Source organism: Melopsittacus undulatus, chromosome 4, assembly GCF_012275295.1.
Source record: "Melopsittacus undulatus isolate bMelUnd1 chromosome 4, bMelUnd1.mat.Z, whole genome shotgun sequence".
Classification (NCBI taxonomy): domain Eukaryota; kingdom Metazoa; phylum Chordata; class Aves; order Psittaciformes; family Psittaculidae; genus Melopsittacus; species Melopsittacus undulatus.
In genome coordinates, this window is record NC_047530.1 from 1,872,482 (window position 1) to 1,895,957 (window position 23,476).

The window sequence follows — 23,476 nt, forward strand, 5'->3', positions numbered from 1 at the left end:
GAGCATAACCAAGTGGTGTTTGGTGCCTGTGGGAATGCAGCCCTCAGATGCAAATAAAGAGCCTATGGTGGCAGAGACACCTACTGCTGGTGATGTCGCATGGAATTGCAGGGCTATGGCTGCTTTCCTGGAACATGTTTGGAAAGAAGCTCCAAGATGTGTGACAGGAGATGAAAACTGCTCCTGGACTGGGAAGAGGAGGATGTGCAGTCTTTGCAGCTTGTTTCTCCGGATTAGCAGAGCCATCCATGTGCTCCTCAGTGCTGGTGAAGGGAAGGAGGGATTGCTGTGTCCATCTCCACTGAAGGCATCAAAATGCAGCAGCCAGAGTCTGATGGTGATTCCCAAAACCAGCTTGGTTCAAGTGATGTCCAGTGGCAGGGCTGCAAGGGGCAGGATGTGCTCTTCTCTGAAGCCAGCTTAGAGGGAGCTTCAGGATGGGTGAGTGACATTCCCCCCTCACTGCCTGTCCCCAGCAGTGGCTGAGCTTTCCTTTGGGAAACAGCTCATCCTCCAGGAACTCAGATGTCTCCTTAGCAAGAGTTGCTGGAGCAGGACGAGGGGAGGACACAGGCACTGGTTGGTTGGTCTGGTGCATCCCAGCACTGCTGTAGCTTTAATATGGAGCTTTGCAGTGGCCCCCTTTGGTTTCCTATGCAGGACACACATAGCTCAACAGGGACAGAAGTAAAAGACCCATTTTTATACAGTTTAAACCCAAACTAATTCAGTAGTTTAGCAAGTTAAGAACTTGTAACAGTAAAATACCCAAAATACACTTGTCTGCTTTCAGCCAGCAGTGATAGCGAGGACACATAGCCACTGCCATTGCCCCTTTGGGGTGACAATCAGCCTCTTCAGTGTTTGGCAAGGAGCTGGTAGCCAGTGAAGCCACCTCACATGTCCCAGGAACTCACCCTTGCTCTGCATGGTGCCACCAGGCTTTGCCAGGGGTCTCTAATGCACATCACCTGGGTGGCTGGGTCTACCTGGCAGCTCCACACACTGCAAGAGGCCACACACTGCTGCCAAATGACAATAAGAAGGGGTCCCACCACATTTAATGCAGGTGACTCAGGGTCATTGATGGGAAGTGTCCTCACGCAGGGTTTGGCCTGGGCACAGCCTCAGCAGCAGCTTTAGTGGGGTTCATCCAGCCAGACCTGGGTAGGGTGAGAGTCCAGCAAGGAGGGGGACAGAAGGGGCTAAAGATGAAGCTGCACCTCCTCTCATTGTCCATAGAGAGTCCGTTCCAGGTCCAGGGGTCAGGGGGCTATGGAGGGGTGGCCCTGGGCCAACCAGAAGGAACAGCAACTCCAGTGTATGACTTCCAGTAAGTCCAGGCACAGCCTGCCTTTCCAAGCCAAACTCCAGCATTGTGCTCTTGGAAAGGGCTCCAGTGTTGAGCAATTCCAGTGTTGTGAAGAAGTGATGTGGTACATCAGGGCCAGCACAGGATGGAGCTCCCATCCGTGGGCAGGCCTGTCCAGTGTAATGCTTTCAAATCCAGTGTTGCAAGGGGAAGGAGAAGTGATGGAGGACACAAGCATCCCCATAAGGGCTGGAGACACAGGTTTGGGATGGTGGAAGTCAGGGTGAGGTGAGCCCAGGAGATACCAAGGGGCTGGTTGTGTTTCTGCGGCTTAGGTCCCATGTTCTGCATGTGCTTCAGTGCCTGTGGCACCAGCCACAGCCAAACCAGCCCCACGCAGGAGCTGGGGGTGATGTGGGGCTGGGGGCTAGCAGAGGAGGGCATACAGGAGTCTTCCCCAGTGTCACCAGTCCCCCTTCCTCTCTCCAAGCAGAGGGCACTGGTGATGCCAGGACTCACTCACAGAGCCAGTAAAACTGAAGGTAATAGTCAGTGAAAAGGTGGCCCATCTGCTCAGGAGCTGTGCTGCAGTTGGCTTGGCCCTGTGAGAGAGCAAGAGAGAGCTGGTAAAGGCAGGATACATGATCCAGGGGGGAATTGTGCCTGAATTATGTGTTAGGTAAAGTCATCCCCCAATCACTCAGGTAACTGTAGAAGGCAAGAGCTGTGATGGAGAGGGCTGTGGAAGGCCCTCACTGCTAAACCTGATTCAAAGAGGGTAATCATGTGTTGGAATAGGCTTCCCAGGAAGGTGCTGGAGTGACCATCCCTGGAAGTGTTCCCAAACCGTGTATACAAGGCTATGGGTTAGTGGTGGCCTTGGCAGTGCTGGGGTAATAGAGAACCATAGAATAGTTAGAACCATAGAATAGAACAGTTAGGGTTGGAAAGGACCTTAAGATCATCCAGCTCCAACCCCCCTGCCATGGGCAGGGACACCTCACACTAAACCATGGCACCCAAGGCCCTGTCCAAAACAGCCTTGAACACTGTCAGGGATGGAGCATTCACAGCTTCTCTGGGCAACACATTCCAGTGCCTCAGCACCCTCACAGGAAAGAATTTCTTCCTTAGATCCAGTCTAAACCTCTGCTGTTTAAGTTTCAACTCATTAGCCCTTGTCCTGTCCCTACAGTCCCTAATGAACAGTCCCTCTCCAGCATCCCTATAGGCCCCCTTCAGATACTGGAAGCTGCTCTGAGCACTCCATGCAACCTTCTCTTCTCCAGGTTGAACATCCCCAACTTTCTCAGCCTGTCTCCATACAGGAGCTGCTCCAGTCCCTGATCATCCTCGTGGCCTCCTCTGGACTTGTTCCAACAGTTCCATGTCCTTTCTATGCTGAGGACACCAGAACTGCACACAATGCTCCAGGTGAGGTCTGACAGAGCAGAGCAGAGGGGCAGGATCACCTCCTTCACCTGCTGGTCAAGCTCCTTTTGATGCAGCCCAGGATATGGTTGGTTTCTAGGCTGTAAGTGCACACTGAAGCTGCCTCATGTTCATTTTCTCATCACCCCAACACCCCCAAGGCCTTCTCCACAGGGCTGCACTGAACCTCTTCTCTGCCCAACCTGTAGCTGTGCCTGGGATTGCTCCGACCCAGGTGTAGGACCTGGCACTTGGCATGGTTGGACCTGATGATTTTCAAGATCTTTTCCAACCTGGTTGATTCTATGGTTCTAAGGCTCTCGGTTCAATGTAGCTACACCTGCCATGGCCCCATTGCTCTCCTCCTGCTCAGCCCTGGCCAAGGCAGCTCCTAGTACTCACAGGCTGTGCTACCCTGAAGTGGTAGGTGAATTCCCGGAAGGACATCATCACGAGAGGCCAACGGTGCGTGGTTTCCTGGGGAAGAAAGGAGAAGAGCTGGGATGAGACTGGGGCTGAGCATCTGGGAATGTCCTCCTGGGCCAGACTAGCAAGGAAACACAACCCTGTGCTGTCAAGTGCTGCCTCTGGAGGAGGGGTCAGCAGCTGAGCTGGGCTGAGAGGGACAAGGAGGGTATGAAGGGTTTGCTGCAGCTCTGCATATCCAGACCTCATTCCCACATTCCTGGGGCTCATGCAGAGCAGTTGGATGAGATGATTCCATGAGTGAACACATGTATCAGGTATCCACACACCTCTGGTGGATGTCTGATGTTCACCAGTGCAGAGTCCAGCTCTATTTGAGCATGAATTCCCTCTTGTGCTGCCTTAGCCAGGCTGCTGGCATCCCCCTGCAGGGATCAGTGGTGTGCTGGGGTGACCTGTATGGGTTTTGGGCTGTTCCCTCCCTACCTGTGCGCCTGTGGCATCAGTGGAGCTATTCCTGCTCGCAGCATCCTGGCAGGGGTCACTGGAGACAAGGCCACAAAGGGAGACGGACACAGCAGAGGAGGAGCTGAGGAGACAAGACTTAGTAAGCCCCTGAAAGGAGCAGCCTCTGCCACCTCTTCCCCAGCTTCAGGGGGATCAAACACCAAAGAGATGAGCCCTGGGCACTCACTTCATCTCCAGGGTTAGGTTGGTGTTCACTGCTGTGAGCTGGCTGACGGGGATGCGGTAGGTGAAGTTTCCAGTCCTAGGGACACAGGAAGAGCATTAGATCTCACCATGGTGGCTGTGGGACGGCCAGGACAGGACCCAAAGGCTCTGTTGGGTGAAGCTTTATATGGGAGCTCCCAAAAGTGATGCCACCAGCTTGACCTCACTCACCTGCACGTGTCAGCAGCCACACAGTGCTGGGACTCAATGGCCATATTGATCTCCAGGATCCGGATGGAGAGCAGCACTGGGCTTGATCCTGTGGGATGGAGAACAGGCTATTGAGGAACAGCAAAGGGATGGTGCTGGGGTACCCTGAGGGATGCCTGGCACCCAGACCACCTTTTCTTATCACTGTGTAATCAGAGAGGGGGTCAGGCTGCTGGAGGGCTGTGCTAACACCACATCCAGCCATGGAGAGCCAGGAGAAGGGATGCTCCAGACCGTACCAATGGTTGGTCATCAACACTCCTTTCTCTTTGCTGCCAGCATCACTGAATCTGCGTGTTTCTGATTTACCTATAGCACACCCAGATGGGGTTATGAATGGAGATGCTTCTATGGCAGCCTCAGAAGGGAACTAAAGACAGGATAACACAGCCAGAAAGCACAGGGGAGGAAGGGCTCCATCTAAGGCTGGAAGTTGAATCTGGCTGCACTGAGGGGCAAACAAGCTGCAGGATGGGGAGACACAGCTAGAGCTGTGCAGGAGAATCATAGAATCTTTTAGGTTGGAGAGGACCTTTAAGATCATCAAGTCCAATTATTAACCCATCTCAATAGTTTCCATTCCACAGCAGGTCAGGTACCGTTTGTTTTGCTTTTCAAGATGTATAAATATATCTATAAACGTTAAATTAAATAAAATTAAATAAATGTTCAAATTATCAAATTAATTAATTAAATAAAATTAAATTAATTAATTTAATTAAATAAATTGAAATTAAAAAACCAACATTAAAAATATTAAATAACATATGTATCAAACATTAACATTCAAAAGATGAGACCCAGTTGCTTGAGGACACCCCAAGAGCCAGCCCAGGACCTTGGTGTCAATGCAGGGAGAGATGACAGAATCCACCTACCACCCGTGCTGGCTTCCTCCTCATGGGGCCACTGGCTCAGGGGCTGCTTGATGCTGCGCTGCTGCCGGGGCTGCCCCAGCGAGAGGTTGGAGATGTCCTTGGCTTTGCTGTGGGTGAAGGGGGACGAGGGGCTGGCATTGGGGCTGCCAAAGCTCTGAGACCTGTCTGGTGTCTTGGGCCACTTGGCATAGGAAGTCGCCTTCCCTGGGATGCCCCTGGATTTGCCTTTGATGTTTGTCACCGGCAGGAGGGAGGGTTGGCTTTGGTCTGTAAGGGAAAGGGGGAGAAAAGGAGTGGTGAGAGGGAAGGGGAGACTGGGAACCTCTTCCCAGTGGGATCCCTCCAGCAAAGGGAAGCTAGAGAGGGACAAAGCAGGGACACAGCCCTGTGCTGGGTAGGGCACGGTGCTTAAGGCAAGGTCTCCATGGGTCTTTTGCCTCTGCAGTGACTGCCCAAGGCACTGCTTCTCCTGTGACAGTGATGATGATGGAGCAAATGAGCCTGCAAAAGCCCTGCTTGGGCAGTCAAGTGGCATCACAGCCCTGGAATGCCAGCACCCTGCTTGGAGCCAACAGAGGAATGAGGTCAGATTCAAGGTATGGCTGCTCTGGCACACAGCCTCTCATGGCTTGATGCTGGCAAAGCATCAGCTCCAAAGACCTTCCAGCCCTCATTACCCCAGACACACCACCATGGACGTCTGAACCATGCCACATGGGTCCAGGCTGGCAGTGCTGCTTTGTCCCACTGCTGCCTGCTAGGACTCGGTGGGTCCTGACAGGTCCCAACCCAGGCAGGGGTGTGATGGGAACCAGGAACAAGGTGAGACAGGGCTGGGGCTGTGATGCAATGGGGAGACAGACCTCAGTGTTGGCCCAGCTCCTCCTGGGTGCCTGGCTTGGCTCTTACCTGTGCGGTTGGTGGCATGAGTGGGGCTGGTCTCAGAGGGGGTAACAGAGGAGGCATTGGTGGGAGCAGCAGAGCAGCACGTGGAGAAGCAGGGTGGGCTGAAGCAGGCTAACACACTGGGAGCAGGCGAGCCGAGGAGCAGGTGATGTGTGTCCTCTGGGGCTGCAGGGCAAACAGCAGGACATGAAGAGGAAGTCAAATGGAGAGGCAACAGGAGCAGCACCAAGTGACCTCAGCATCCCTTCCACTGAACCAGAGCCCCAGGACCTTGCAGCCCAGAACCCCTCCTTGGGTTGGGCTGCACACCCAGAGCTTGAGCTCAGGGAGGGGATCCTGCCCCTTCTGCTGTGCTATGGGGAGAGCCCCTCTGCAGCCCTGATCCAGCTCTGGAGCAGCAGCACAAGAGGGACGTGGAGCTGATGGAGCAAGGCCAGAGGAGGCCATGGAGATGCTGCAAGGGCTGGAGCAGCTCTGCTCTGGAGCCAGGCTGAGAGAGCTGGGCTGGGGCAGCCTGGACAAGAGAAGGCTCCTGAAGGGGAGACCCCAGAGCAGCTCCAGTGCCTAAAGGGGCTGCAGGAAAGCTGGAGAGGGGCTTGGGACAAGGGATGTAGGGACAGGCCAAGGGGAATGGCTTGAACCTGCCCAAGAGAGGGGAGACTGAGCTGAGCTCTGAGGCAGAAGCTGTTCCCTGGGAGGGTGCTGAGGCGCTGGCACAGGGTGCCCAGAGAAGCTGTGGCTGCCCCATCCCTGGCAGTGCTCAAGGCCAGGTTGGACACAGGGGCTTGGAGCAGCTGCTCCATGGGAAGGGGTTGGGGCTGGAGCTGGAGGAGCTTGAAGCTCCCTTCCAACACAAACCAGTCTGGGATTCTATGGCCTCCCAGTGCCAGGAAACCCCTGCATGGAGGTCCAGTCACATCCATCACCCTGCACCACAACCCATCATCATGTACCTCCAGCAGACCCTGTGACCTACCATGGTGTGTGGGGATCCTGCTGCCAGCTCCCCCCGATGTAGCTGTGGATCTCACTGTCTGTGTTTTATCAAGGTTCTGGCTTGACCTGAAATGGGCAAAATGTGGTGAAGACATCGAGCACAAGGACAACAGTGTCACTGTATGTGAAGAGAAGCGGCTGTAGCAGTGAGTGGGGTGATGGGACCAGGTCCATGGAGCAAGAGCCGATGGGGAGAGCGCAAGGGTGAGGAGAAGCACAGACTGGAGCCATGTGGGAAAGGGGAGGCAGGAGAGAAGTATGGAAGCCATGGAGGCAGCAAGTAGAGCATGGAAAGGCCACAGCAGATTCAATGGCAATCCCATGTCTGCCAAGGCCAAATCCCAGCTGGTTCAGAGGACAACAGTGTTGCTCCTCTGATGCTCACTGTGCAACAGGGTGTACTCAGTGGACTTGGCTTCCAACAGTGTTCTCCTAGGTGGGTCTATGTGCTCAGGTCTTAACACATTAGGCCATAACAGGCTCCAAGCTCTCATCATTCCTTAAGGGAATTGCCCCTTATATCTTGGGGACAGACTGGTCCTCCCTTGGTTGTAATAAACACACACAATCCCACCTACATTCATCCCAGGTAAGTTCAGGTGTTCCACTGAAGCTCCCAAGACCTGAGCTGAGGACACCACAGGCACCTCCTGGGAGCAAGGCAGATGTGAAAGGGGAGGAACCACTGCCTCATGCTACACAAAGAGCCCAGAGCAACATCATTATGTGGGCACATCACACGTGGAGATATAGGATAACCCAAGTTCTTGCCTTCACACACTGTAGCTGTCCACTAAGCAGGAAGTTAACTGAGCTCCTAACAAAGGTACTCAAGATCTTACCTGTCCAGACCCTGCCCAGGAGCAGTTCAGTTCTACCTGTCCCACACTGTACCCATATCTTGCCTGTTCCTTGTGCATTGCTCAAGGTTTCTCAAGGACAAACAGAGCTTTCACTCATTAGAGACACCAGAATACCATATTGTCACTGCAGGGCTTAGCTTAGTACATCTATTTCTTCTACTGGCGAAAGGAGATGCAGTGATGTTCTCCTGGAGGCAATATGGGCACAAGCCAATGGTGCATCCCTCATCTTCATCCACTGCATCATCAACACTTCCCATGCTTGGCTTTATCTCGCATCCCAAAAACAGATGCTTTTTTAACAGCTTCCTATGAAACACCCAGATATGGAGTTCCTAAGGAACAAATAACTGTGCCTTCCAGTGCTCTTCATGCAGTGCTTTGTTCAAAGGAACCTGATGGACAGATGTGTCCTGAATTCCATTTAACCAAAGGGTTTTCCAGCAGATCCCATAAGCCAAAGTGCTTTATAGGGTCTGAAGGATTCAGCACCTTTCCAAACACTCCTGGAGGTGATGGCTCATAAAAAGAAGCCATTTAGGGCTTATTTCTATCCTTTCACGCAGTGGAATGGGTTGTACTTGAGAGTGAACCTCCATAATAAAGCTACTCCCATATGAAGAGAAGGTAGGAACAGCTTTTGGGCTAATCCTTCCAAATCTTCATCCTTTCTACATACTCCCTTTACTCCTTTCAAACTGCTCCTGCTCTATCGGTAGTATGTAGTGTCCTTATTTAGCCTTTGATGAACTGGTTCTTCAATCTCCTACCTATTCCCTTCCTCACATGGTCCTTTTGGACTTGCTGATGTACACTCCTCGCCCTTCCTTTGCTTTCAATGTTTCTTGGTGTTCTGTGGTGCAGATGGAAGAAAGAAGAGGAATTGAGGGATGCAGCAATTCAATAGGGGTATAATGAAAGAGTAACATACCGTGGACACAGAGCGACCGGGACCACAGGACCCCTGTACCGAAAGAGGGCCAGGAGACAGGCAGTGGGCACAGCAAAGGAGCTACAGGACAGTGAGGGGAGATGGGACAGGAAAGATGAGGAGGGTATGGAACAGGATATGGATGATAATGGTAATGGAAAGACAATGGGAAAATGAAAGACAAAGTGGGAAGAAAATGGATGGGATGAGATGGAACCAGAACAGGAGGGAGAGGAACAGGATATGGAGGAGAAAGAGAGAAAAAGAGACTCATTATCTGCAAATGTGAGGTCCCAAAGGAGGGAAGTGAGATAAAACACTGCCCAGCACAGGCTGCTTGTGCTTGCAGGGCTCAGGCTGTTCCTATGATGCTCTCTCAACACTAAGGACACTGTTTGCAGAGAAACAGCTCTGGGGCAACAGCACAAGAGGGACCTGGAGCTGATGGAGTGAGGCCAGAGGAGGCCATGGAGATGCTGCAAGGGCTGGAGCAGCTCTGCTCTGGAGCCAGGCTGAGAGAGCTGGGCTGGGGCAGCCTGGACAAGAGAAGGCTCCTGAAGGGGAGACCCCAGAGCAGCTCCAGTGCCTAAAGGGGCTGCAGGAAAGCTGGAGAGGGGCTTGGGACAAGGGATGTAGGGACAGGCCAAGGGGAATGGCTTGAACCTGCCCAAGAGAGGGGAGACTGAGCTGAGCTCTGAGGCAGAAGCTGTTCCCTGGGAGGGTGCTGAGGCGCTGGCACAGGGTGCCCAGAGAAGCTGTGGCTGCCCCATCCCTGGCAGTGCTCAAGGCCAGGTTGGACACAGGGGCTTGGAGCAGCTGCTCCATGGGAAGGGGTTGGGCTTGGAGCCGGAGGAGCTTTCAGGTCCCTTCCAACCCAAACCATTCCATGGTTCTGTGATACTATCAACACTCCTGCTTTGTCCAACCCCACTGCAGTAAGTGGGATGACACTGGTTTAATACAGCTGAAGAGGCACCAAAGAATGTTCAGACCAGCCACAAGTGAATATATGGACAACCAAACAACAGGGAATTTCCCTTTATCTTCTTTACTCCTCAATTCTTACTCCAAGTAATCTAACTGACACCAGCCTGGGATGTGTGGATGTGTGTGGCTGGCTTCACACATTGACTCACTGGAACTGTGCTCAGTAGCCCCACAGTGGCTAAGTATTGTGCTTCAGACTCCCCTGGTCACCACATCCCTCCCACTGAGCCAGAAGAACCTACCCATCAACATCCACAAGGTCCTCTTCACTGCGCAAGCTCAGCACATAGAGCGTGGACATGGACACCACACTGGAAAGAAAGAGGATGAGCACGGGTCAAGGGACACATCATGGTACTGATCTCCCTCCAAGGGATTCCAGCCCATAGGAGAAGCTATAGGTCCACAGCCCCTTGCTGATGAGCTGGAGACGGTGGAGAAGTGGATCTCACCTGAATGCCATGATGATGACCAGGGCGATGATGGTGCCCTGCAGGAAGCGCTGGCTGATGCATGCCTGCTCTGGGACAACTGATGGTGACTGCAAGAGATAGATCCCAAGATCAGCTCAGGATTCCTTACTGCTCTGGTCCTCACTCAGATCTCATCCTGACCATCCCAAGCTTTCTTCCTGTTTCCCCTGCAAGCCCCAAACCCCCTCAGTACAGAAGTCAAATAACATCTTTATAAGGCATGGATAAACCAAGGAGAGATCATGAAAATGGGAATATTCCATGGGAGACAAGGTGTCTCCCTCTGCAGCATGTGGAAGAGAACACATGAGGACCGTGCAGGTGACTGTTCTTAGAGAGGCCACCTTCTCCTTACCTTGCTGGCTACTTTGTGAGGCCTCTTTTTGTGGGGCATGCTTCCCGCTCGGCTGAACTGGCTTCCAGTTTGGCTGCAAGGAGAAAGGAACAGAGCTGAGCTGTGCGGGGACAGCACTCAAAGGTGAGAATGGGATTCCCATGTGTGGCATCAGTGGGGCAGCAGCACGAGAGGGATGGGGAGCTGTTGAGTGAGGCCAGAGGAGGCCATGGGGATGCTGCAAGGGCTGGAGCAGCTCTGCTCTGGAGCCAGGCTGAGAGAGCTGGGCTGGGGCAGCCTGGACAAGAGAAGGCTCCTGAAGGGGAGACCCCAGAGCAGCTCCAGTGCCTAAAGGGGCTGCAGGAAAGCTGGAGAGGGGCTTGGGACAAGGGATGTAGGGACAGGCCAAGGGGAATGGCTTGAACCTGCCCAAGAGAGGGGAGACTGAGCTGAGCTCTGAGGCAGAAGCTGTTCCCTGGGAGGGTGCTGAGGCGCTGGCACAGGGTGCCCAGAGAAGCTGTGGCTGCCCCATCCCTGGCAGTGCTCAAGGCCAGGTTGGACACAGGGGCTTGGAGCAGCTGCTCCAGTGGAAGGGGTTGGGGTTGGAGCTGGAGGAGCTCAAAGCTCCCTTCCAACACAAACCAGGCTGGGATTCTATGATGATTCTATGCCAGTCACAAGCCCTTGTCACTTCATCTGCCCAGGGTAGGAGCGGTGCTGTCCCATTGCTCAGAGCACCTGAATTCTGCCCCCAAACCTGGATAAGCTCACCAGGGTCAGTACGATGATTTTGGAAGTATGAGAAACTCTTTGCCCCGAGGAAGTCACTCACTCAGTCTAGGGCAATGTGGAGACAATGTCACACCATGGGTTTGGGGCTGGTTTAAGAGCAAGCTGTTGGTATGTGTTTGCTGAACCTGTCTGATCAATCTCAACACCTTCAATCTAGCCCAGGCCAACTGACAACCATCACTATCCCACCACTCCTCCCCATCTCCCCTGTCCCAACCCAAGCTATGTCCATAGGGTGTTCAGGATGTTCCATATGTTCAGGATGTCCATACCTGAATGCCCCAGAGCTCACAGTTGACTTCATGCTGTCCAAGCGCTTCAGCTTGGCCAGCTTGTGGCTCCACCTCTCCAGCTCATCGATGCGGGTCTCCAGGTTGTCTGTCAGCTTGCACAGCTCCTTCACTGCTCCCACGTTCTCCATGAAGATGCGCTCCTGAAGGGAACAGGTCACAGTGTGAGTGGCCTGGGACATGGAGATACTCCTGCTCTGATGGATCTGGCAGCCCTGATTGCTCTGCCATGCCCCAACCCAAGGGGAAGGCTACACAACACCATTATATCTATATCTCTACAGCCCCTGGATGCAAGAAGAAGTGGTAAATGCCCCATCCCTGGCAGTGTTCAAGGCCAGGTTGGATGGGGCTTGGAACAAACTGCTCTAGTGGAAGGTGTCCCTGCCTGTAGCAGGGGTTGGAGGTGGATGATCTTCAGGTCCTTTCCAAGCCAAACCATTCTATGACTCTATCTTCTCTTTGAACCCAACCAAAACGACGAATGTTGGTGCAGGATCCCTGAGAACTCTCCCACTGGTGCTAATCCAGAGTCCTTCTCACTCATGGAAGACATACATCCAAGGAGACCCTGGTCAAACCAAGTGAGCAACACTCTCCATCTACCCCTTCTCTGCTCCTCTCCAGCATTCTTAGTCTGTCTCTTGCTCTACATCACAAGCTGTTGGAGTCACTCTGCTGCATTATCCAATAGAGTTAATCCAGATCAATGGAGAGCCTAAATCAAGAAGCCTCTGGAGAGCATCCTTCATCCTCACATGCAGATGGGACATAAAAGGTCAGGTTCACATCTGCTAGCTGGTGATAGAACTGCAGCGGTTTAGGCTTCCACCAAGGGAAAACAAGGCACTAAGGTCACTCCTGGCCATTCCCACTCTAGACAGTGATGCAGGAGAGAGCTGGCAGCTTTGGGAAGCTGTCCCCTTGCTGCCCTGAGCAGCAAACAGGTTACAGAGAGGTCATGCAGCCAGGTGCTCCGGGTTATCTTGACATAAGCACCTTATCTTATCTAGAAAGGAGAGATTATGACTAAGAGCCTCCCTACAGGAGCCTGCCAACAAGGAGATGCTCCCTTCCCAAGGGAGATGCTGCCAACTCTCACCAGCATCAGACCAGTTCCTCCCTGCTGATATCTGCTGTCCATCAGCATTGAAAGACCAGCCAGGTCTCAAACTCATCTGGCTTAGAAGCACTTCCCAGCCATCAGTTTCCCTCTTCCATTTCCAGCCCCACAGGTTCAACAACCTCCCTTGTCACCAACCTTGTTCACCACCAAGAAGTTCTCAAGGGTCTTCCCATTGGAAAAGACCAGGTCCCCAGTGTCCTTCACAGCTTCAGGGAGGATCTCCTTCACCTCCTGAGCAATGACACCTGCATGGAAGCAGCACAGTGGAGGGTCAAGGTGGGCTGGGAAAGGTTCCTCTTGGCACAGCTCTTTCTCTGGCCCATGTAGTTGCTATCATGGAAGCCCTATAAGCCACTGTGGGAAGTGCCATCCTCTTTCCTACTCGTTAAAGAGGGAATTCCATTAGATGACCAAAGTTCAGGTGGTGAGAAGCTCCCTGTTACCTACCCCATGTTTGGGTAGAGCTGCAGGGAAAGGCAGGGCTTGGCACCATGAGCAAAATGTGGGTTATGGAACATGAGGTCCAGCACTAGAGACACAAGCAGGTCACTGTGGTGTGACATAGGGCCCATACCTGTCTCAGAGGTGTTCTCAATGCCCACTGTGGCTGCAAACTCAGGCTTGTAGTTGTAATGCACCAGCCGCATCCGGGAGATCCTTTTCAGCTGCTCTGTGGTGTCCACCTGGATGAGACAGATACATGCAATTGGGATGTTGCTCCTTCAGTTCCCATCATGCTGGTTCCAAGCAGCAAAACCCATTGCAGCTCATGGTAATACCTCTGAGAGACAGCTTTGGACCTGCTCAGACCAGCATCAGGACAAAGAGCATCTACACTGGGGTTCAAGGATTATGTCAAAACCTCATCAATAGGAGCTCAGGGAGCTCATAAGGACTATGTCAAAACCTGGTCAATAGAAGCTCAGGGAGCCCATAAGGACTATGTCAAAACCTGGTCAATAGGAACTCAGGGAGCCCATAAGGACTATGTCAAAACCTGGTCAATAGAAGCTCAGGGAGCCCATAAGGACTATGTCAAAACCTGGTCAACAGGAGCTCAGGGAGTCCATAAGGACTATGTCAAAACCTGGTCAACAGGAGCTCAGGGAGTCCATAAGGACTATGTCAAAACCTGGTCAACAGGATCTCAGGGAGCCCATAAGGACTATGTCAAAACCTGGTCAATAGGAGCTCAGGTAGCCCATAAAGACTATGTCAAAGCCTAGTCAACAAGAGCTCAGGAAGTCCATAAGAACTATGTCAAAGCCTAGTCAATAGGAGCTCAGGGAGCCCATAAGGACTATGTCAAAACCTAGTCAATAGGAGCTCAGGGAGCCCATAAGGACTACGTCAAAACCTAGTCAATAGGAGCTCAGGGAGCACATAAGGACTATGTCAAAACCTAGTCAATAGGAGCTCAGGGAGCCCATAAGGACCCATGTCAAATGCTCATAAGGACTATGTCAAATCAGCAGCTGAAACAGGCTCACACCTTCTGTGCTCCCTCAGGTCCCTGATCTGCTCTGCCTGGCTCTTACCTCCTGGATGTCCTCCTTCACACGAGCATCTGAAGGGTGCATCAGCGAACCCATGACCTTCACATTGCCATGGACCACGAGGGCTTCATCGGGGCGATCCGTGTTGATGCCAACCCGGCCGTGGTGGAACACAGTGTCAGGGAGCTGTGCCCGCTGCCAAAGCACATCACTGTCGCTCTCAAACTGGCCAGGGTTGGAGGCCTGTGGAGAGACAGGGATGTGGGGACTGAGAAGCAGCAGATCCAGGGGGAAGAAGCTGGGAAGAGGCATTTGGAGCTGCAGACAGAGTGAGGAGGTCAGGAGAGCCCCACAGACACATCCCTCCATGCATGTTGTGGGACTGTATAGCAGCAGAGGCTAAGGGCAACAGATGGGCATCAGAGAGCTCCAAGCTGCTGTGGTGGCCTGGATGGTGCTGTCTCCATTAGCATGGATGTGAAACAGCTCCAAAACAAAGCTTGGCCTAAGCAGAAACACCCAACAAGGGTGTTCTTGCTCCACAGAAATGGGGAAGAACTTGGCTGAACCTGGGGCATGTTCATCCCAGGATCCTGAGAAATAAGAAGGGGCTGTTGGGATGAACAGTACGTTGGGATGAACATCTCTAGGTTACGAGATCCTGGCATGGGTGCCCTCTCCAGTCTGCAGCACATTGAATTACAGCCCTAGGAAGGGTTGAGATTGAGCTGAGGCTTGCAAGGAGCTGGACAGCCAGCCAGGACAGAGCCAGCAGAGCACAAGCAAGGCTGTGGAGGCCTGAGACTGAGGTTTGCAGCAGCACAAGGCAAAGTGGCAGGGACAGGGACCTGCTGCCACCCTGGGAACAGATCCCAGCCTGCCCTGACAGCACAGGCAGCCTCTGTCTAAGCTTGCAGAAACCAAGGCTATGCCTGCTCTGCTCCTCTCCCTAAAGGAATACTCCTGCTGCCTTGAGCTGTTTGTTAGCTCTCAGAGCTGTTCCAACAACCCCAACCAGAACCATCCAGGACAACAGGAGACCAAGTGATGTGGCTGTTGCTCCTAGGTCCCAGATCCTGGGGCTCTGCCCTGCTGCTGTGGTTCTGTGACCCACAAGGAATGGGGCAGTCCAGGCTGCCTGCAGTTCCCTGTGATGGGCAACAAGGAGGCTGCAGGCTCTTGCATGTCCTGAGCCTGCTCTGATGCAGGATGTGTGGAAAGGATGGAGCCAGAAGGAAGGCATGGGCAGAGAGAAGGAAAACTAAGAGTTTGGAGAAGGTGGGAAAGGGAAAGCACTGAAAAGCCAGAGAAAGGAAGAAGGATCACCCAGGACATCCAGCAATGGACTATGGGGTACCTGCAGAGGCTGAGGGAGGAGAAAGGCACTTACCCTGACAATGATGCGCTCTGAAATGTGGGCAGCCAGTGTGTAGTTCTGGTTCTGTGCGTGTGCCTGCAAGGCTACCACGAGCATGAAGTACCTGCCAAGAGGGAAAACAGGTTGGGATGCCATCCCTAACCCTAACCCTAACCCTAATGGGTACTGCTGAGTCTGCTCCCCCTCTGGAGGCTGAGGTGGGCTTGGAACATCCCCTCTCCATGTGCTGTGGGGCATAAGCAGTGTCTCTAATGCCTCATAGAGTTGGAGACCCTTCTTGTGGCCACAGCAGGCACCTTCTCTCCTCCACACAGACAAGGCTGGCCAATCCAGGACCTGTCCCCAGCATCTCCCTCCCTCCAGCCACACTGCCCAAGCCAAGGACTGGCACATCCATAAGCCCTGAGGGCTCAGAATGGCTTGGAGGATAGGTCAATAGGACCTCCTTTGAGGAGGCATCTGTGCTCCTCACCTCTGGTCCGGGTTGGGTTTGCCTTTCTTCCTCATGTTGTTGGCTGTGGTCTCGCTGAAGTGCAGCCGCCCCACAGTGACTTTGGTGACCTGCTCTGGAGGCAGGGTGACCCTGAGGAAGGGAAAAGGAAGAGAGGAGAGAGTGATGGCACTGATGGAGAAGGAGGTGATGAGGGAAAGGCTGTGTGGGGACCTCAGAGCAGCTTCCAGTGTCTGAAGGGGGCTACAAGGATGCTGGAGAGGGGCTCTGCATCAGGGACTGGAGCAACAGGACAAGGGGTGATGGGTTCAGACTGAAACAGGGAAGTTTAGATCGGATCTAAGGAAGAAGTCCTTTACTGTGAGGGTGCTGAGGCACTGGAATGGGTTGCCCAGGGAGGTTGTGGGTGCTCCATCCCTGGCAGTGTTCAAGCCAGGTTGGACAGAGCCTTGGGTGCCATGGTTTAGTGTGAGGTGTCCCTGCCCATGGCAGGGGGTTGGAACTGAATGATCATAAGGTCCTTTCCAAGCCAAACCATTCTATGATTCTACAGCCATCTCCTGGCCTGCTCTATCAAGGCAGGTCTATGAACTGGGCATGGAAATGGTATGTAAAGAGAGGAAAACATTGCTGTGGGAAGCACTGGAGCAAACTGGAGAGCACGACACTCGCAGCATGATCCTGAGACCTACAACTCAGCCCCTTTCACCCTCTCCTGCTGCTGCTGATGCCCCAGCATCACTTCTGCATTAACAGTACTCACGTCACAGGGTTGAAGGGCCGTTTGCTGCGGTCAGACTGCGACTGCTCTATGTTGATCGACTGGTTCAAGGCCTCTAGCTGGAGACACAGATTGGGGCATGTGACAAAGAGCAGAGAGCAAGACCTTCCCCATCCCACCTCCTTCACCCCAGCACAGGGTAGCTGTCTGCCCAGCCCTTCTATCACTCAGTACAACCGCCTTGCAACACCCAACTTGAGCGTGGTCATTGGCCAAGCATGGCTTGGATAATGGGGTGCTGGAGGGTGAAATGATCTTCCCAAAGTCCCTATATACCTCCAGAGTCAATGGTGAGTGAAAGGCAGCCCTGAAGACACCCAGGCATGGTGTGTCCATGGACCCGAGCCCATCTTAGCACTCATTAATCAACATCTGCCTTGTTCTGGCCATCGGCACTATCCTACACACTCCCCTATGACTTAGCACATGAAGATGAGGTGTTCCTTGACCCCAGCTTGCTGAGCACCCCTTTCTCCTTTCTGGATTGGCTGTGGCCCTTAGCTCCCGCTTGCCTTCACTCCGTGCAGCTTCAGGTAGAAGCACTCTAAGGGTTTCAGGCCCTCGGGGGTCTTCACATACTTCGGATCTCCAAGCATGCCGATGTAGACCGTGACCTGGAAGTGATTCTTCTTCTGGCACACAAAGGCATCGTCACCCACTGAGAAGTTGAACCCTTTGTCAGCATCTACGCGGTACGTGAGCATCGGGCTGTGGAGAAGACAATGGGGGTTAGAGCAGAGCCCTGTGCACCCCATATAGGGTAATGGTGGTGGGGGGAAGGATGAGACACACAGCCACAGCAGAGGTAAGGAGGGGTGCATGGGGCATGGCCATGTTCTGGGGTATGGATGTGCATGGGAAGGGCTGGGTGGACAAGGCTGCGTGGAGACCTCATAGCAGCCTTCCAGTATCTGAAAGGGGCCTACAGGGATGCTGGGGAGGGACTATTCATTAGGGACTGTAGTGATAGGACAAGGGGTAATGGGTTGAAACTTAAACAGCAGAGGTTTAGATTTGATATAAGGAAGAAATTCTTTACTGTGAGGGTGCTGAGGCACTGGAATGGGTTGCCCAGGGAGGTTGTGAATGCTCCATCCCTGGCAGTGTTCAAGGCCAGGTTGGATGAAGCCTTGGGTGCCATGGTTTAGTGTGAGGTGTCCCTGCCCATGGCAGGGGGGTTGGAACTGAATGATCTTAAGGTCCTTTCCAACCCAAACTATTCTGTGATTCTATGTCCCACCAGACATGAACAGTCCCACAACCACAGATGATGAAGACCACATCACACATACAGCCAACAAAGCAATCCTGAGGCACAGCAGGCACATGGGAGGGGAAGGAGGGTTTGTGCCGGGGCAAAAGAGGTGGCCTCTGATGCCATCCCTGCTGTCTTGCACTGATGCTGCTCTTGGGGCTCATAGGCACAGGCAGACCCTGCCCAACATGAGCCCAACACTTTGCCTAAGCCCACACAGCAACCAGCCCTGCTGTGCAGGGGTGAGAGCTCAGCAAAGGTCCATAGCTCCTTGAAGCTGTAATACTGCTTTAGGTGGGTCTTCAGCTGGAAGGGAATGTGGTTCCTGTGCCTGTGGCAGTGTGAGCCTGCAGCCAGAACCCCCCCATGTGCTGGGCTGCACCCCCAGAGCATGAGCAGCAGCTCAGGGAGGGGATCCTACCCCCCTGCAGTCCTGATCCAGCTCTGGGGTCATGTAGGGACAAGGGCCAAGGGGAATGGCTTGAACCTGCCCAAGAGAGGGGAGACTGAGCTGAGCTCTGAGGCAGAAGCTGTTCCCTGGGAGGGTGCTGAGGCGCTGGCACAGGGTGCCCAGAGAAGCTGTGGCTGCCCCATCCCTGGCAGTGCTCAAGGCCAGGTTGGACACAGGGGCTTGGAGCAGCTGCTGCAGTGGAAGGGGTTGGGCTTGGAGCTGGAGGAGCTTTAAGCTCCCTTCCAACACAAACCAGGCTGGGATTCTATGACTAGGGTTTGACAAGGAGCTGGGGCAACCACCCCTCTATATGCCACACTATAGCCATAATACTATAAACATAGCACAATAGGAACCACTACATGTTACCATCTCCTTTCTGAGTGCTGCTCAGCCCTGGCTCAACCTCCACAGCCTGCAGCAGACCCTTTAGTGCTGCTCACTGGGAGAAGCAGCTCAGGCTCACCTGAAGGGTTGTCCCACACCTCTGCTTGCTTCCCCCATCACATTCCCAACGTTGCCTGCCCTAATCCCTGCTACCCCCTGCATGCTGGATTCCCAAACTCACATCCCCCTGCTCTGATTGCTGCCAAAAGCTTCCAGCTCTGACAGGTCCAGAGGAGGAGGAGGAGGAAGAGGGGCCCTGGCTGCCCGGTGAACACACACCAGCTGGGGAGGTTTAATCTACATCTCTTTAATGGGCTGGTTCCTATGGGAACAAGACAAATATGTGGCCTCTGCAGCAAGTCCCTTTTCTCCCACCATCCGAACCCCCAGCCCTGGGCTGCTGGGCCCCTGGGGCACTGCTTGCCCTTGGTGGTGGGGAAGGAGATGCCTCTTCTCCCACCTCCCCATCAAGCAGCCCTAGCAGCACACACCGATCCCATTGTAACTAAAGAGCTATGGATGAGGTAAAGGGGAGCTCAGCCTTGACATCAGGCTTAAAGACTCTGGAATGCTCCTCCACAAAAGCAAACCTTTTGTGGCTTCCACCTTATTACAGACAGATACAGCCCAGAGCAATGGGAGGGCACTGGGAAGCAGGAGATAGGGAAAGGTCACTCTCGCTCCCCTGTTATCCCTTCCTTTCTTCTGGGAATAAAGCCATCCTCCCCCAGACATGCTGGAGGGTTAACGTGTATGAACCCTGGAATAACGTTGGGATGACCACAAGCTCATTACTTGCACCCCAGGGACCTGAGGCTGTCGTGCCCTGTCCCAAACACAAACCAGGCGGTGGGAGCAGAGCACTACCTTAGTCCAGAAGCACGAGAGGAATTCCCCTCTATGCTCTCACCCTCCTCCTAACCTCAGCCCTCAATTCTGCATCCAGCTCTTCCTGATGGGGAGCAGGCACTGGGATTGGCCCAAGCACCCCCTGTGCTCCTTCCAAGGATGGTGGGGCCATTCCCAACTGCTTTCCCTGCCTCTGTCCATGTCCTTCCAGCATTCTGAGTGTTCACCACTTGCCCCGTTGTATTTTAACAGAGAAAGATGAGGAGAGGGAGGGTCTGACTGAAATTCCAAGCCATGGATGCTTCCAAACCATGCTCTGGTTCACATCAAACTGATGGCTGCAAAACACATGCCAACAGAGGGGAGAGTCAGGCTCCCCCTCCTCTGTCTTCTAGAAATGCCTAAATCCCCATCTCAGAGGTTCCTTTCCTCTGAGTTTGCCTTATGGCTGGGGCTGGGGCATTCCCTGAATGCAGGGATCCTGCACTGGGATAGATGGGAGGCAAAAAGCAGCTTTCCAGGTGTCAAGGAGCCCAGGGATCCCCCAAGCCATTCTGGCCATCACTATGTCAAAGAGCTGCTCCCAGCTCACCCCCACTGCAGGATGGGGTACCCCTTGGATCTCCTATTCCAGTGTTTTTTCACTCTCACATTGTAAATCCCACCTGGAAGCAGCAAATCCACTCCCTCACCACCATGTGCTGCCTGGGGCACTGTCAGGACTCTGGTAACCCTTATACAACCCATCCTCCCCTTCCTGTTAACCCAAAGGGACCACAGTGATGATCACCCTGCCCTGGACCCTGTCCTTGGGCAGCAGTGCCCCTCTCTGATGCATGGCTGCAGTAAATGGGGTGATAGAAGGAAGGGCAGGTGGGTGGTTCCTGGATATAGGGATGACACCAACTCCTTACAAAGGCAACATCCCAGGGGCAGCCAAAGCCATGCTGGCTTTAACCAGGGAGAGGCAGAGGGCAAAGCATCAGGAATCAAGGGCTGGGGTCAAAGGGATTGGTTTAGCCAAAAGGCCCCCATTGAGAGAAGCAGATTAAGGCCAGGAGCAGGGGAAAGGAGGTTTTTCCTAATCCAAGTGAAGGTGAGAGGCTGCAAACTCCCCTCAGCCATGCCTGGTATCACACTTTATAGAGCAAGGTGCAACCTCATCCTCTGCATTGAAGTGCAAAGGGAAAGACACTGCAAGGAGAGATGTCTCTAAAGGGACCTGTACTGGGATCTGTGAGCGAGAGCAGGATGTCAGAGGGATGCTCGCATGGCTCAACTGCTTCCTCTCTGGAAGAAAACCCTCTCCCATTTCCCTCCTGCTTCCTTCCAGGTTCCCCAATATCTCAACCACTCCTATAGTGTAATGGCTGGAGACTCCCTGACTCAAGGAGCACTCACTAAGTCCATGCATGGATAGAATCAGACTGGTTTATGTTGGAAGGGAGCTTAAAGCTCCTCCAGCTCCAACCCCTTCCACTGGAGCAGCTGCTCCAAGCCCCTGTGTCCAACCTGGCCTTGAGCACTGCCAGGGATGGGGCAGCCACAGCTTCTCTGGGCACCCTGTGCCAGCGCCTCAGCACCCTCCCAGGGAACAGCTTCTGCCTCAGAGCTCAGCTCAGTCTCCCCTCTCTTGGGCAGGTTCAAGCCATTCCCCTTGGCCTGTCCCTACATCCCTTGTCCCAAGCCCCTCTCCAGCTTTCCTGCAGCCCCTTTAGGCCCTGGAGCTGCTCTAAGGTCTCCCCTTCAGAAGCCTTCTCCAGGCTCAGCACCCTACACAGTCCCTTCAGCTACCTCAGATACACTCACATCACGAGACCTCAGTGATCCATCACCATAGGACTAACCAAGCTGGCCAGAGGGCCAAGAGACCACATCACTAACCCAAACCACATCCAGCAGGACCGGACCCCCTCACACCATTGCCCATCCCCTTGGTGAGACCATGACCTGCAGCAAGGTTTGATGCTGGTTGTAAAGACACTACTTCCAAGCAAGGAGTGCAAGCTCACGTTCAGCCTGCACACAGAGAGCACCAGTTTGCTTGATGGGAAGAGGACAGCACCAGTTCCCAGGCTGAGAACAGAGCAGAGGGCTCAGTGTGGAACGTTCCTATTGAGAGCTGCTCTATCCTTCCCCAGCTGCCTTCCCTCAAACTAAACAAAGGTGGGGAGGGAGGAGGGAGCCTGCTGGCATTTATCAGAGCCTGCTGTCAGGGAGATGAATTACCCCTGCTCCCAGCAGTGAATTACTCAGCTCCTTGCTTCCAGAGCTTCGGCACTGCTGCTGGAGAGCAGTGAACCCTTGTGATGGTTCAGTGAGGCTCAAGCCACAAAACCAGTGCAAAAGGCAAGGAGAACTAAACCATCCATAACAGTCACCCGCAGGCTTGGGCTCCTTCACCCAGCACTCAGAATCCTCAGCCAAACATAAGCACAAGGCTGAGACACAAGCCCAGCAAGCCAAGGCACAGATTTCCCAGCACCTCCAATTGAATCCATGTAAGAACCCTTCTTTCCTTCCCTCTATTTTGTTAGTCCAGCCTCATTCTAAGTCTGCATTAATCCTCAATCCAGGTGGTTCATGTGATTCCCTCTTCTCCTGGTAGAAGGCTGCTGCAGGGCTGCTCCATGGGGATTCCTAGGGACAGGGAATCAGTTGTCATTCACACAACTGTGCTCGCCTTCACTCTACAGGTCTCTTAGAAGGCAGGAAAAGCTACTTAAGAACTGCAGAACCAGTTCAGATCCCCCCATGCTGTCCCCATCTCACTGAGCCATGGCAATAGGAGAGAAAACAGAGCTCCAAGGACCAGCCCAGAAGAGCAGGAAATGAGTAATGGTTGATGGACCACTTCTCTGTAGCTTTCTGCCAGGAAGATGACTGAACAGGGATGATATTTTCCACTCATTCACAGGCATAAGATGCAGAGGTGATCCAATGTGATGGCTACACTCACTGCATAAGAAGAGAGAGCTGTTTGATGGGCTCAAATGGTGCTGAGACAAGCTGGAAGAAGCTCTTACAGGGCTACTGATCAATGCAAACCCTGGAGGAAACTCTTGATGGTTACCAGTGGACTCGATGACCTGAAGGGTCTTTTCCAACCAAAATGATTCCATACTAAAGGATCTAACTTTATGTGAGCAAGACGAGGAGGACAGAGCAGCTCTGCTCTGGAGCCAGGCTGAGAGAGTTGGGCTGGGGCAGCCTGGACAAGAGAAGGCTCCTGAAGGGGAGACCCCAGAGCAGCTCCAGTGCCTAAAAGGGCTGCAGGAAAGCTGGAGGGGCTTGGGACAAGGGCCTGGAGGGACAGGCCAAGGGGAATGGCTTGAACCTGCCCAAGAGAGGGGAGACTGAGCTGAGCTCTGAGGCAGAAGCTGTTCCCTGGGAGGGTGCTGAGGCGCTGGCACAGGGTGCCCAGAGAAGCTGTGGCTGCCCCATCCCTGGCAGTGCTCAAGGCCAGGTTGGACACAGGGGCTTGGAGCAGCTGCTCCAGTGGAAGGGGTTGGGCTTGGAGCTGGAGGAGCTTTAAGCTCCCTTCCAACCCAAACCATTCCATGATACATTCTGATGCAGCATCCTACCAGGAGAACAAAGAGGTCTTCCATGTAGAAGCAGGTGTAGGTTCAGCTTGCAGAGGCTCCCTTAGAGCTGCCTGGCCTCAAACCCACCACAAAGGAGCTAAAGTCCACTGAGGCAGTGTGTAAACTGGAAATTATCAATCAACCTTGACCTTAA

The 23,476-nt window shown here is 53.5% G+C and overlaps 1 protein-coding gene across 1 annotated transcript in view; it reads right to left on the reverse strand.

Moving 5' to 3' along the window:
- Positions 1-640: 640 nt before the first annotated feature.
- The window catches only part of MYRF (myelin regulatory factor), a 58,909-nt gene continuing 36,073 nt past the window's right edge, over positions 641-23,476 (reverse strand). Inside the window, exons 8-27 of the mRNA XM_034061465.1 lie at positions 17,306-17,501; positions 16,776-16,852; positions 16,034-16,144; positions 15,574-15,664; positions 14,226-14,426; positions 13,262-13,370; positions 12,823-12,932; positions 11,544-11,704; positions 10,501-10,573; positions 10,125-10,213; positions 9,915-9,983; positions 8,686-8,766; positions 6,872-6,957; positions 5,899-6,060; positions 4,990-5,256; positions 4,073-4,160; positions 3,864-3,938; positions 3,656-3,758; positions 3,146-3,220; positions 641-1,914 (exon numbers count right to left, since the gene is read on the reverse strand). Coding sequence (XP_033917356.1) covers positions 1,828-1,914; positions 3,146-3,220; positions 3,656-3,758; positions 3,864-3,938; positions 4,073-4,160; positions 4,990-5,256; positions 5,899-6,060; positions 6,872-6,957; positions 8,686-8,766; positions 9,915-9,983; positions 10,125-10,213; positions 10,501-10,573; positions 11,544-11,704; positions 12,823-12,932; positions 13,262-13,370; positions 14,226-14,426; positions 15,574-15,664; positions 16,034-16,144; positions 16,776-16,852; positions 17,306-17,501 — 2,311 coding nt within the window. The 3' untranslated portion in view covers positions 641-1,827. The remainder of the gene's footprint in view (positions 1,915-3,145; positions 3,221-3,655; positions 3,759-3,863; positions 3,939-4,072; positions 4,161-4,989; positions 5,257-5,898; positions 6,061-6,871; positions 6,958-8,685; positions 8,767-9,914; positions 9,984-10,124; positions 10,214-10,500; positions 10,574-11,543; positions 11,705-12,822; positions 12,933-13,261; positions 13,371-14,225; positions 14,427-15,573; positions 15,665-16,033; positions 16,145-16,775; positions 16,853-17,305; positions 17,502-23,476) is intronic.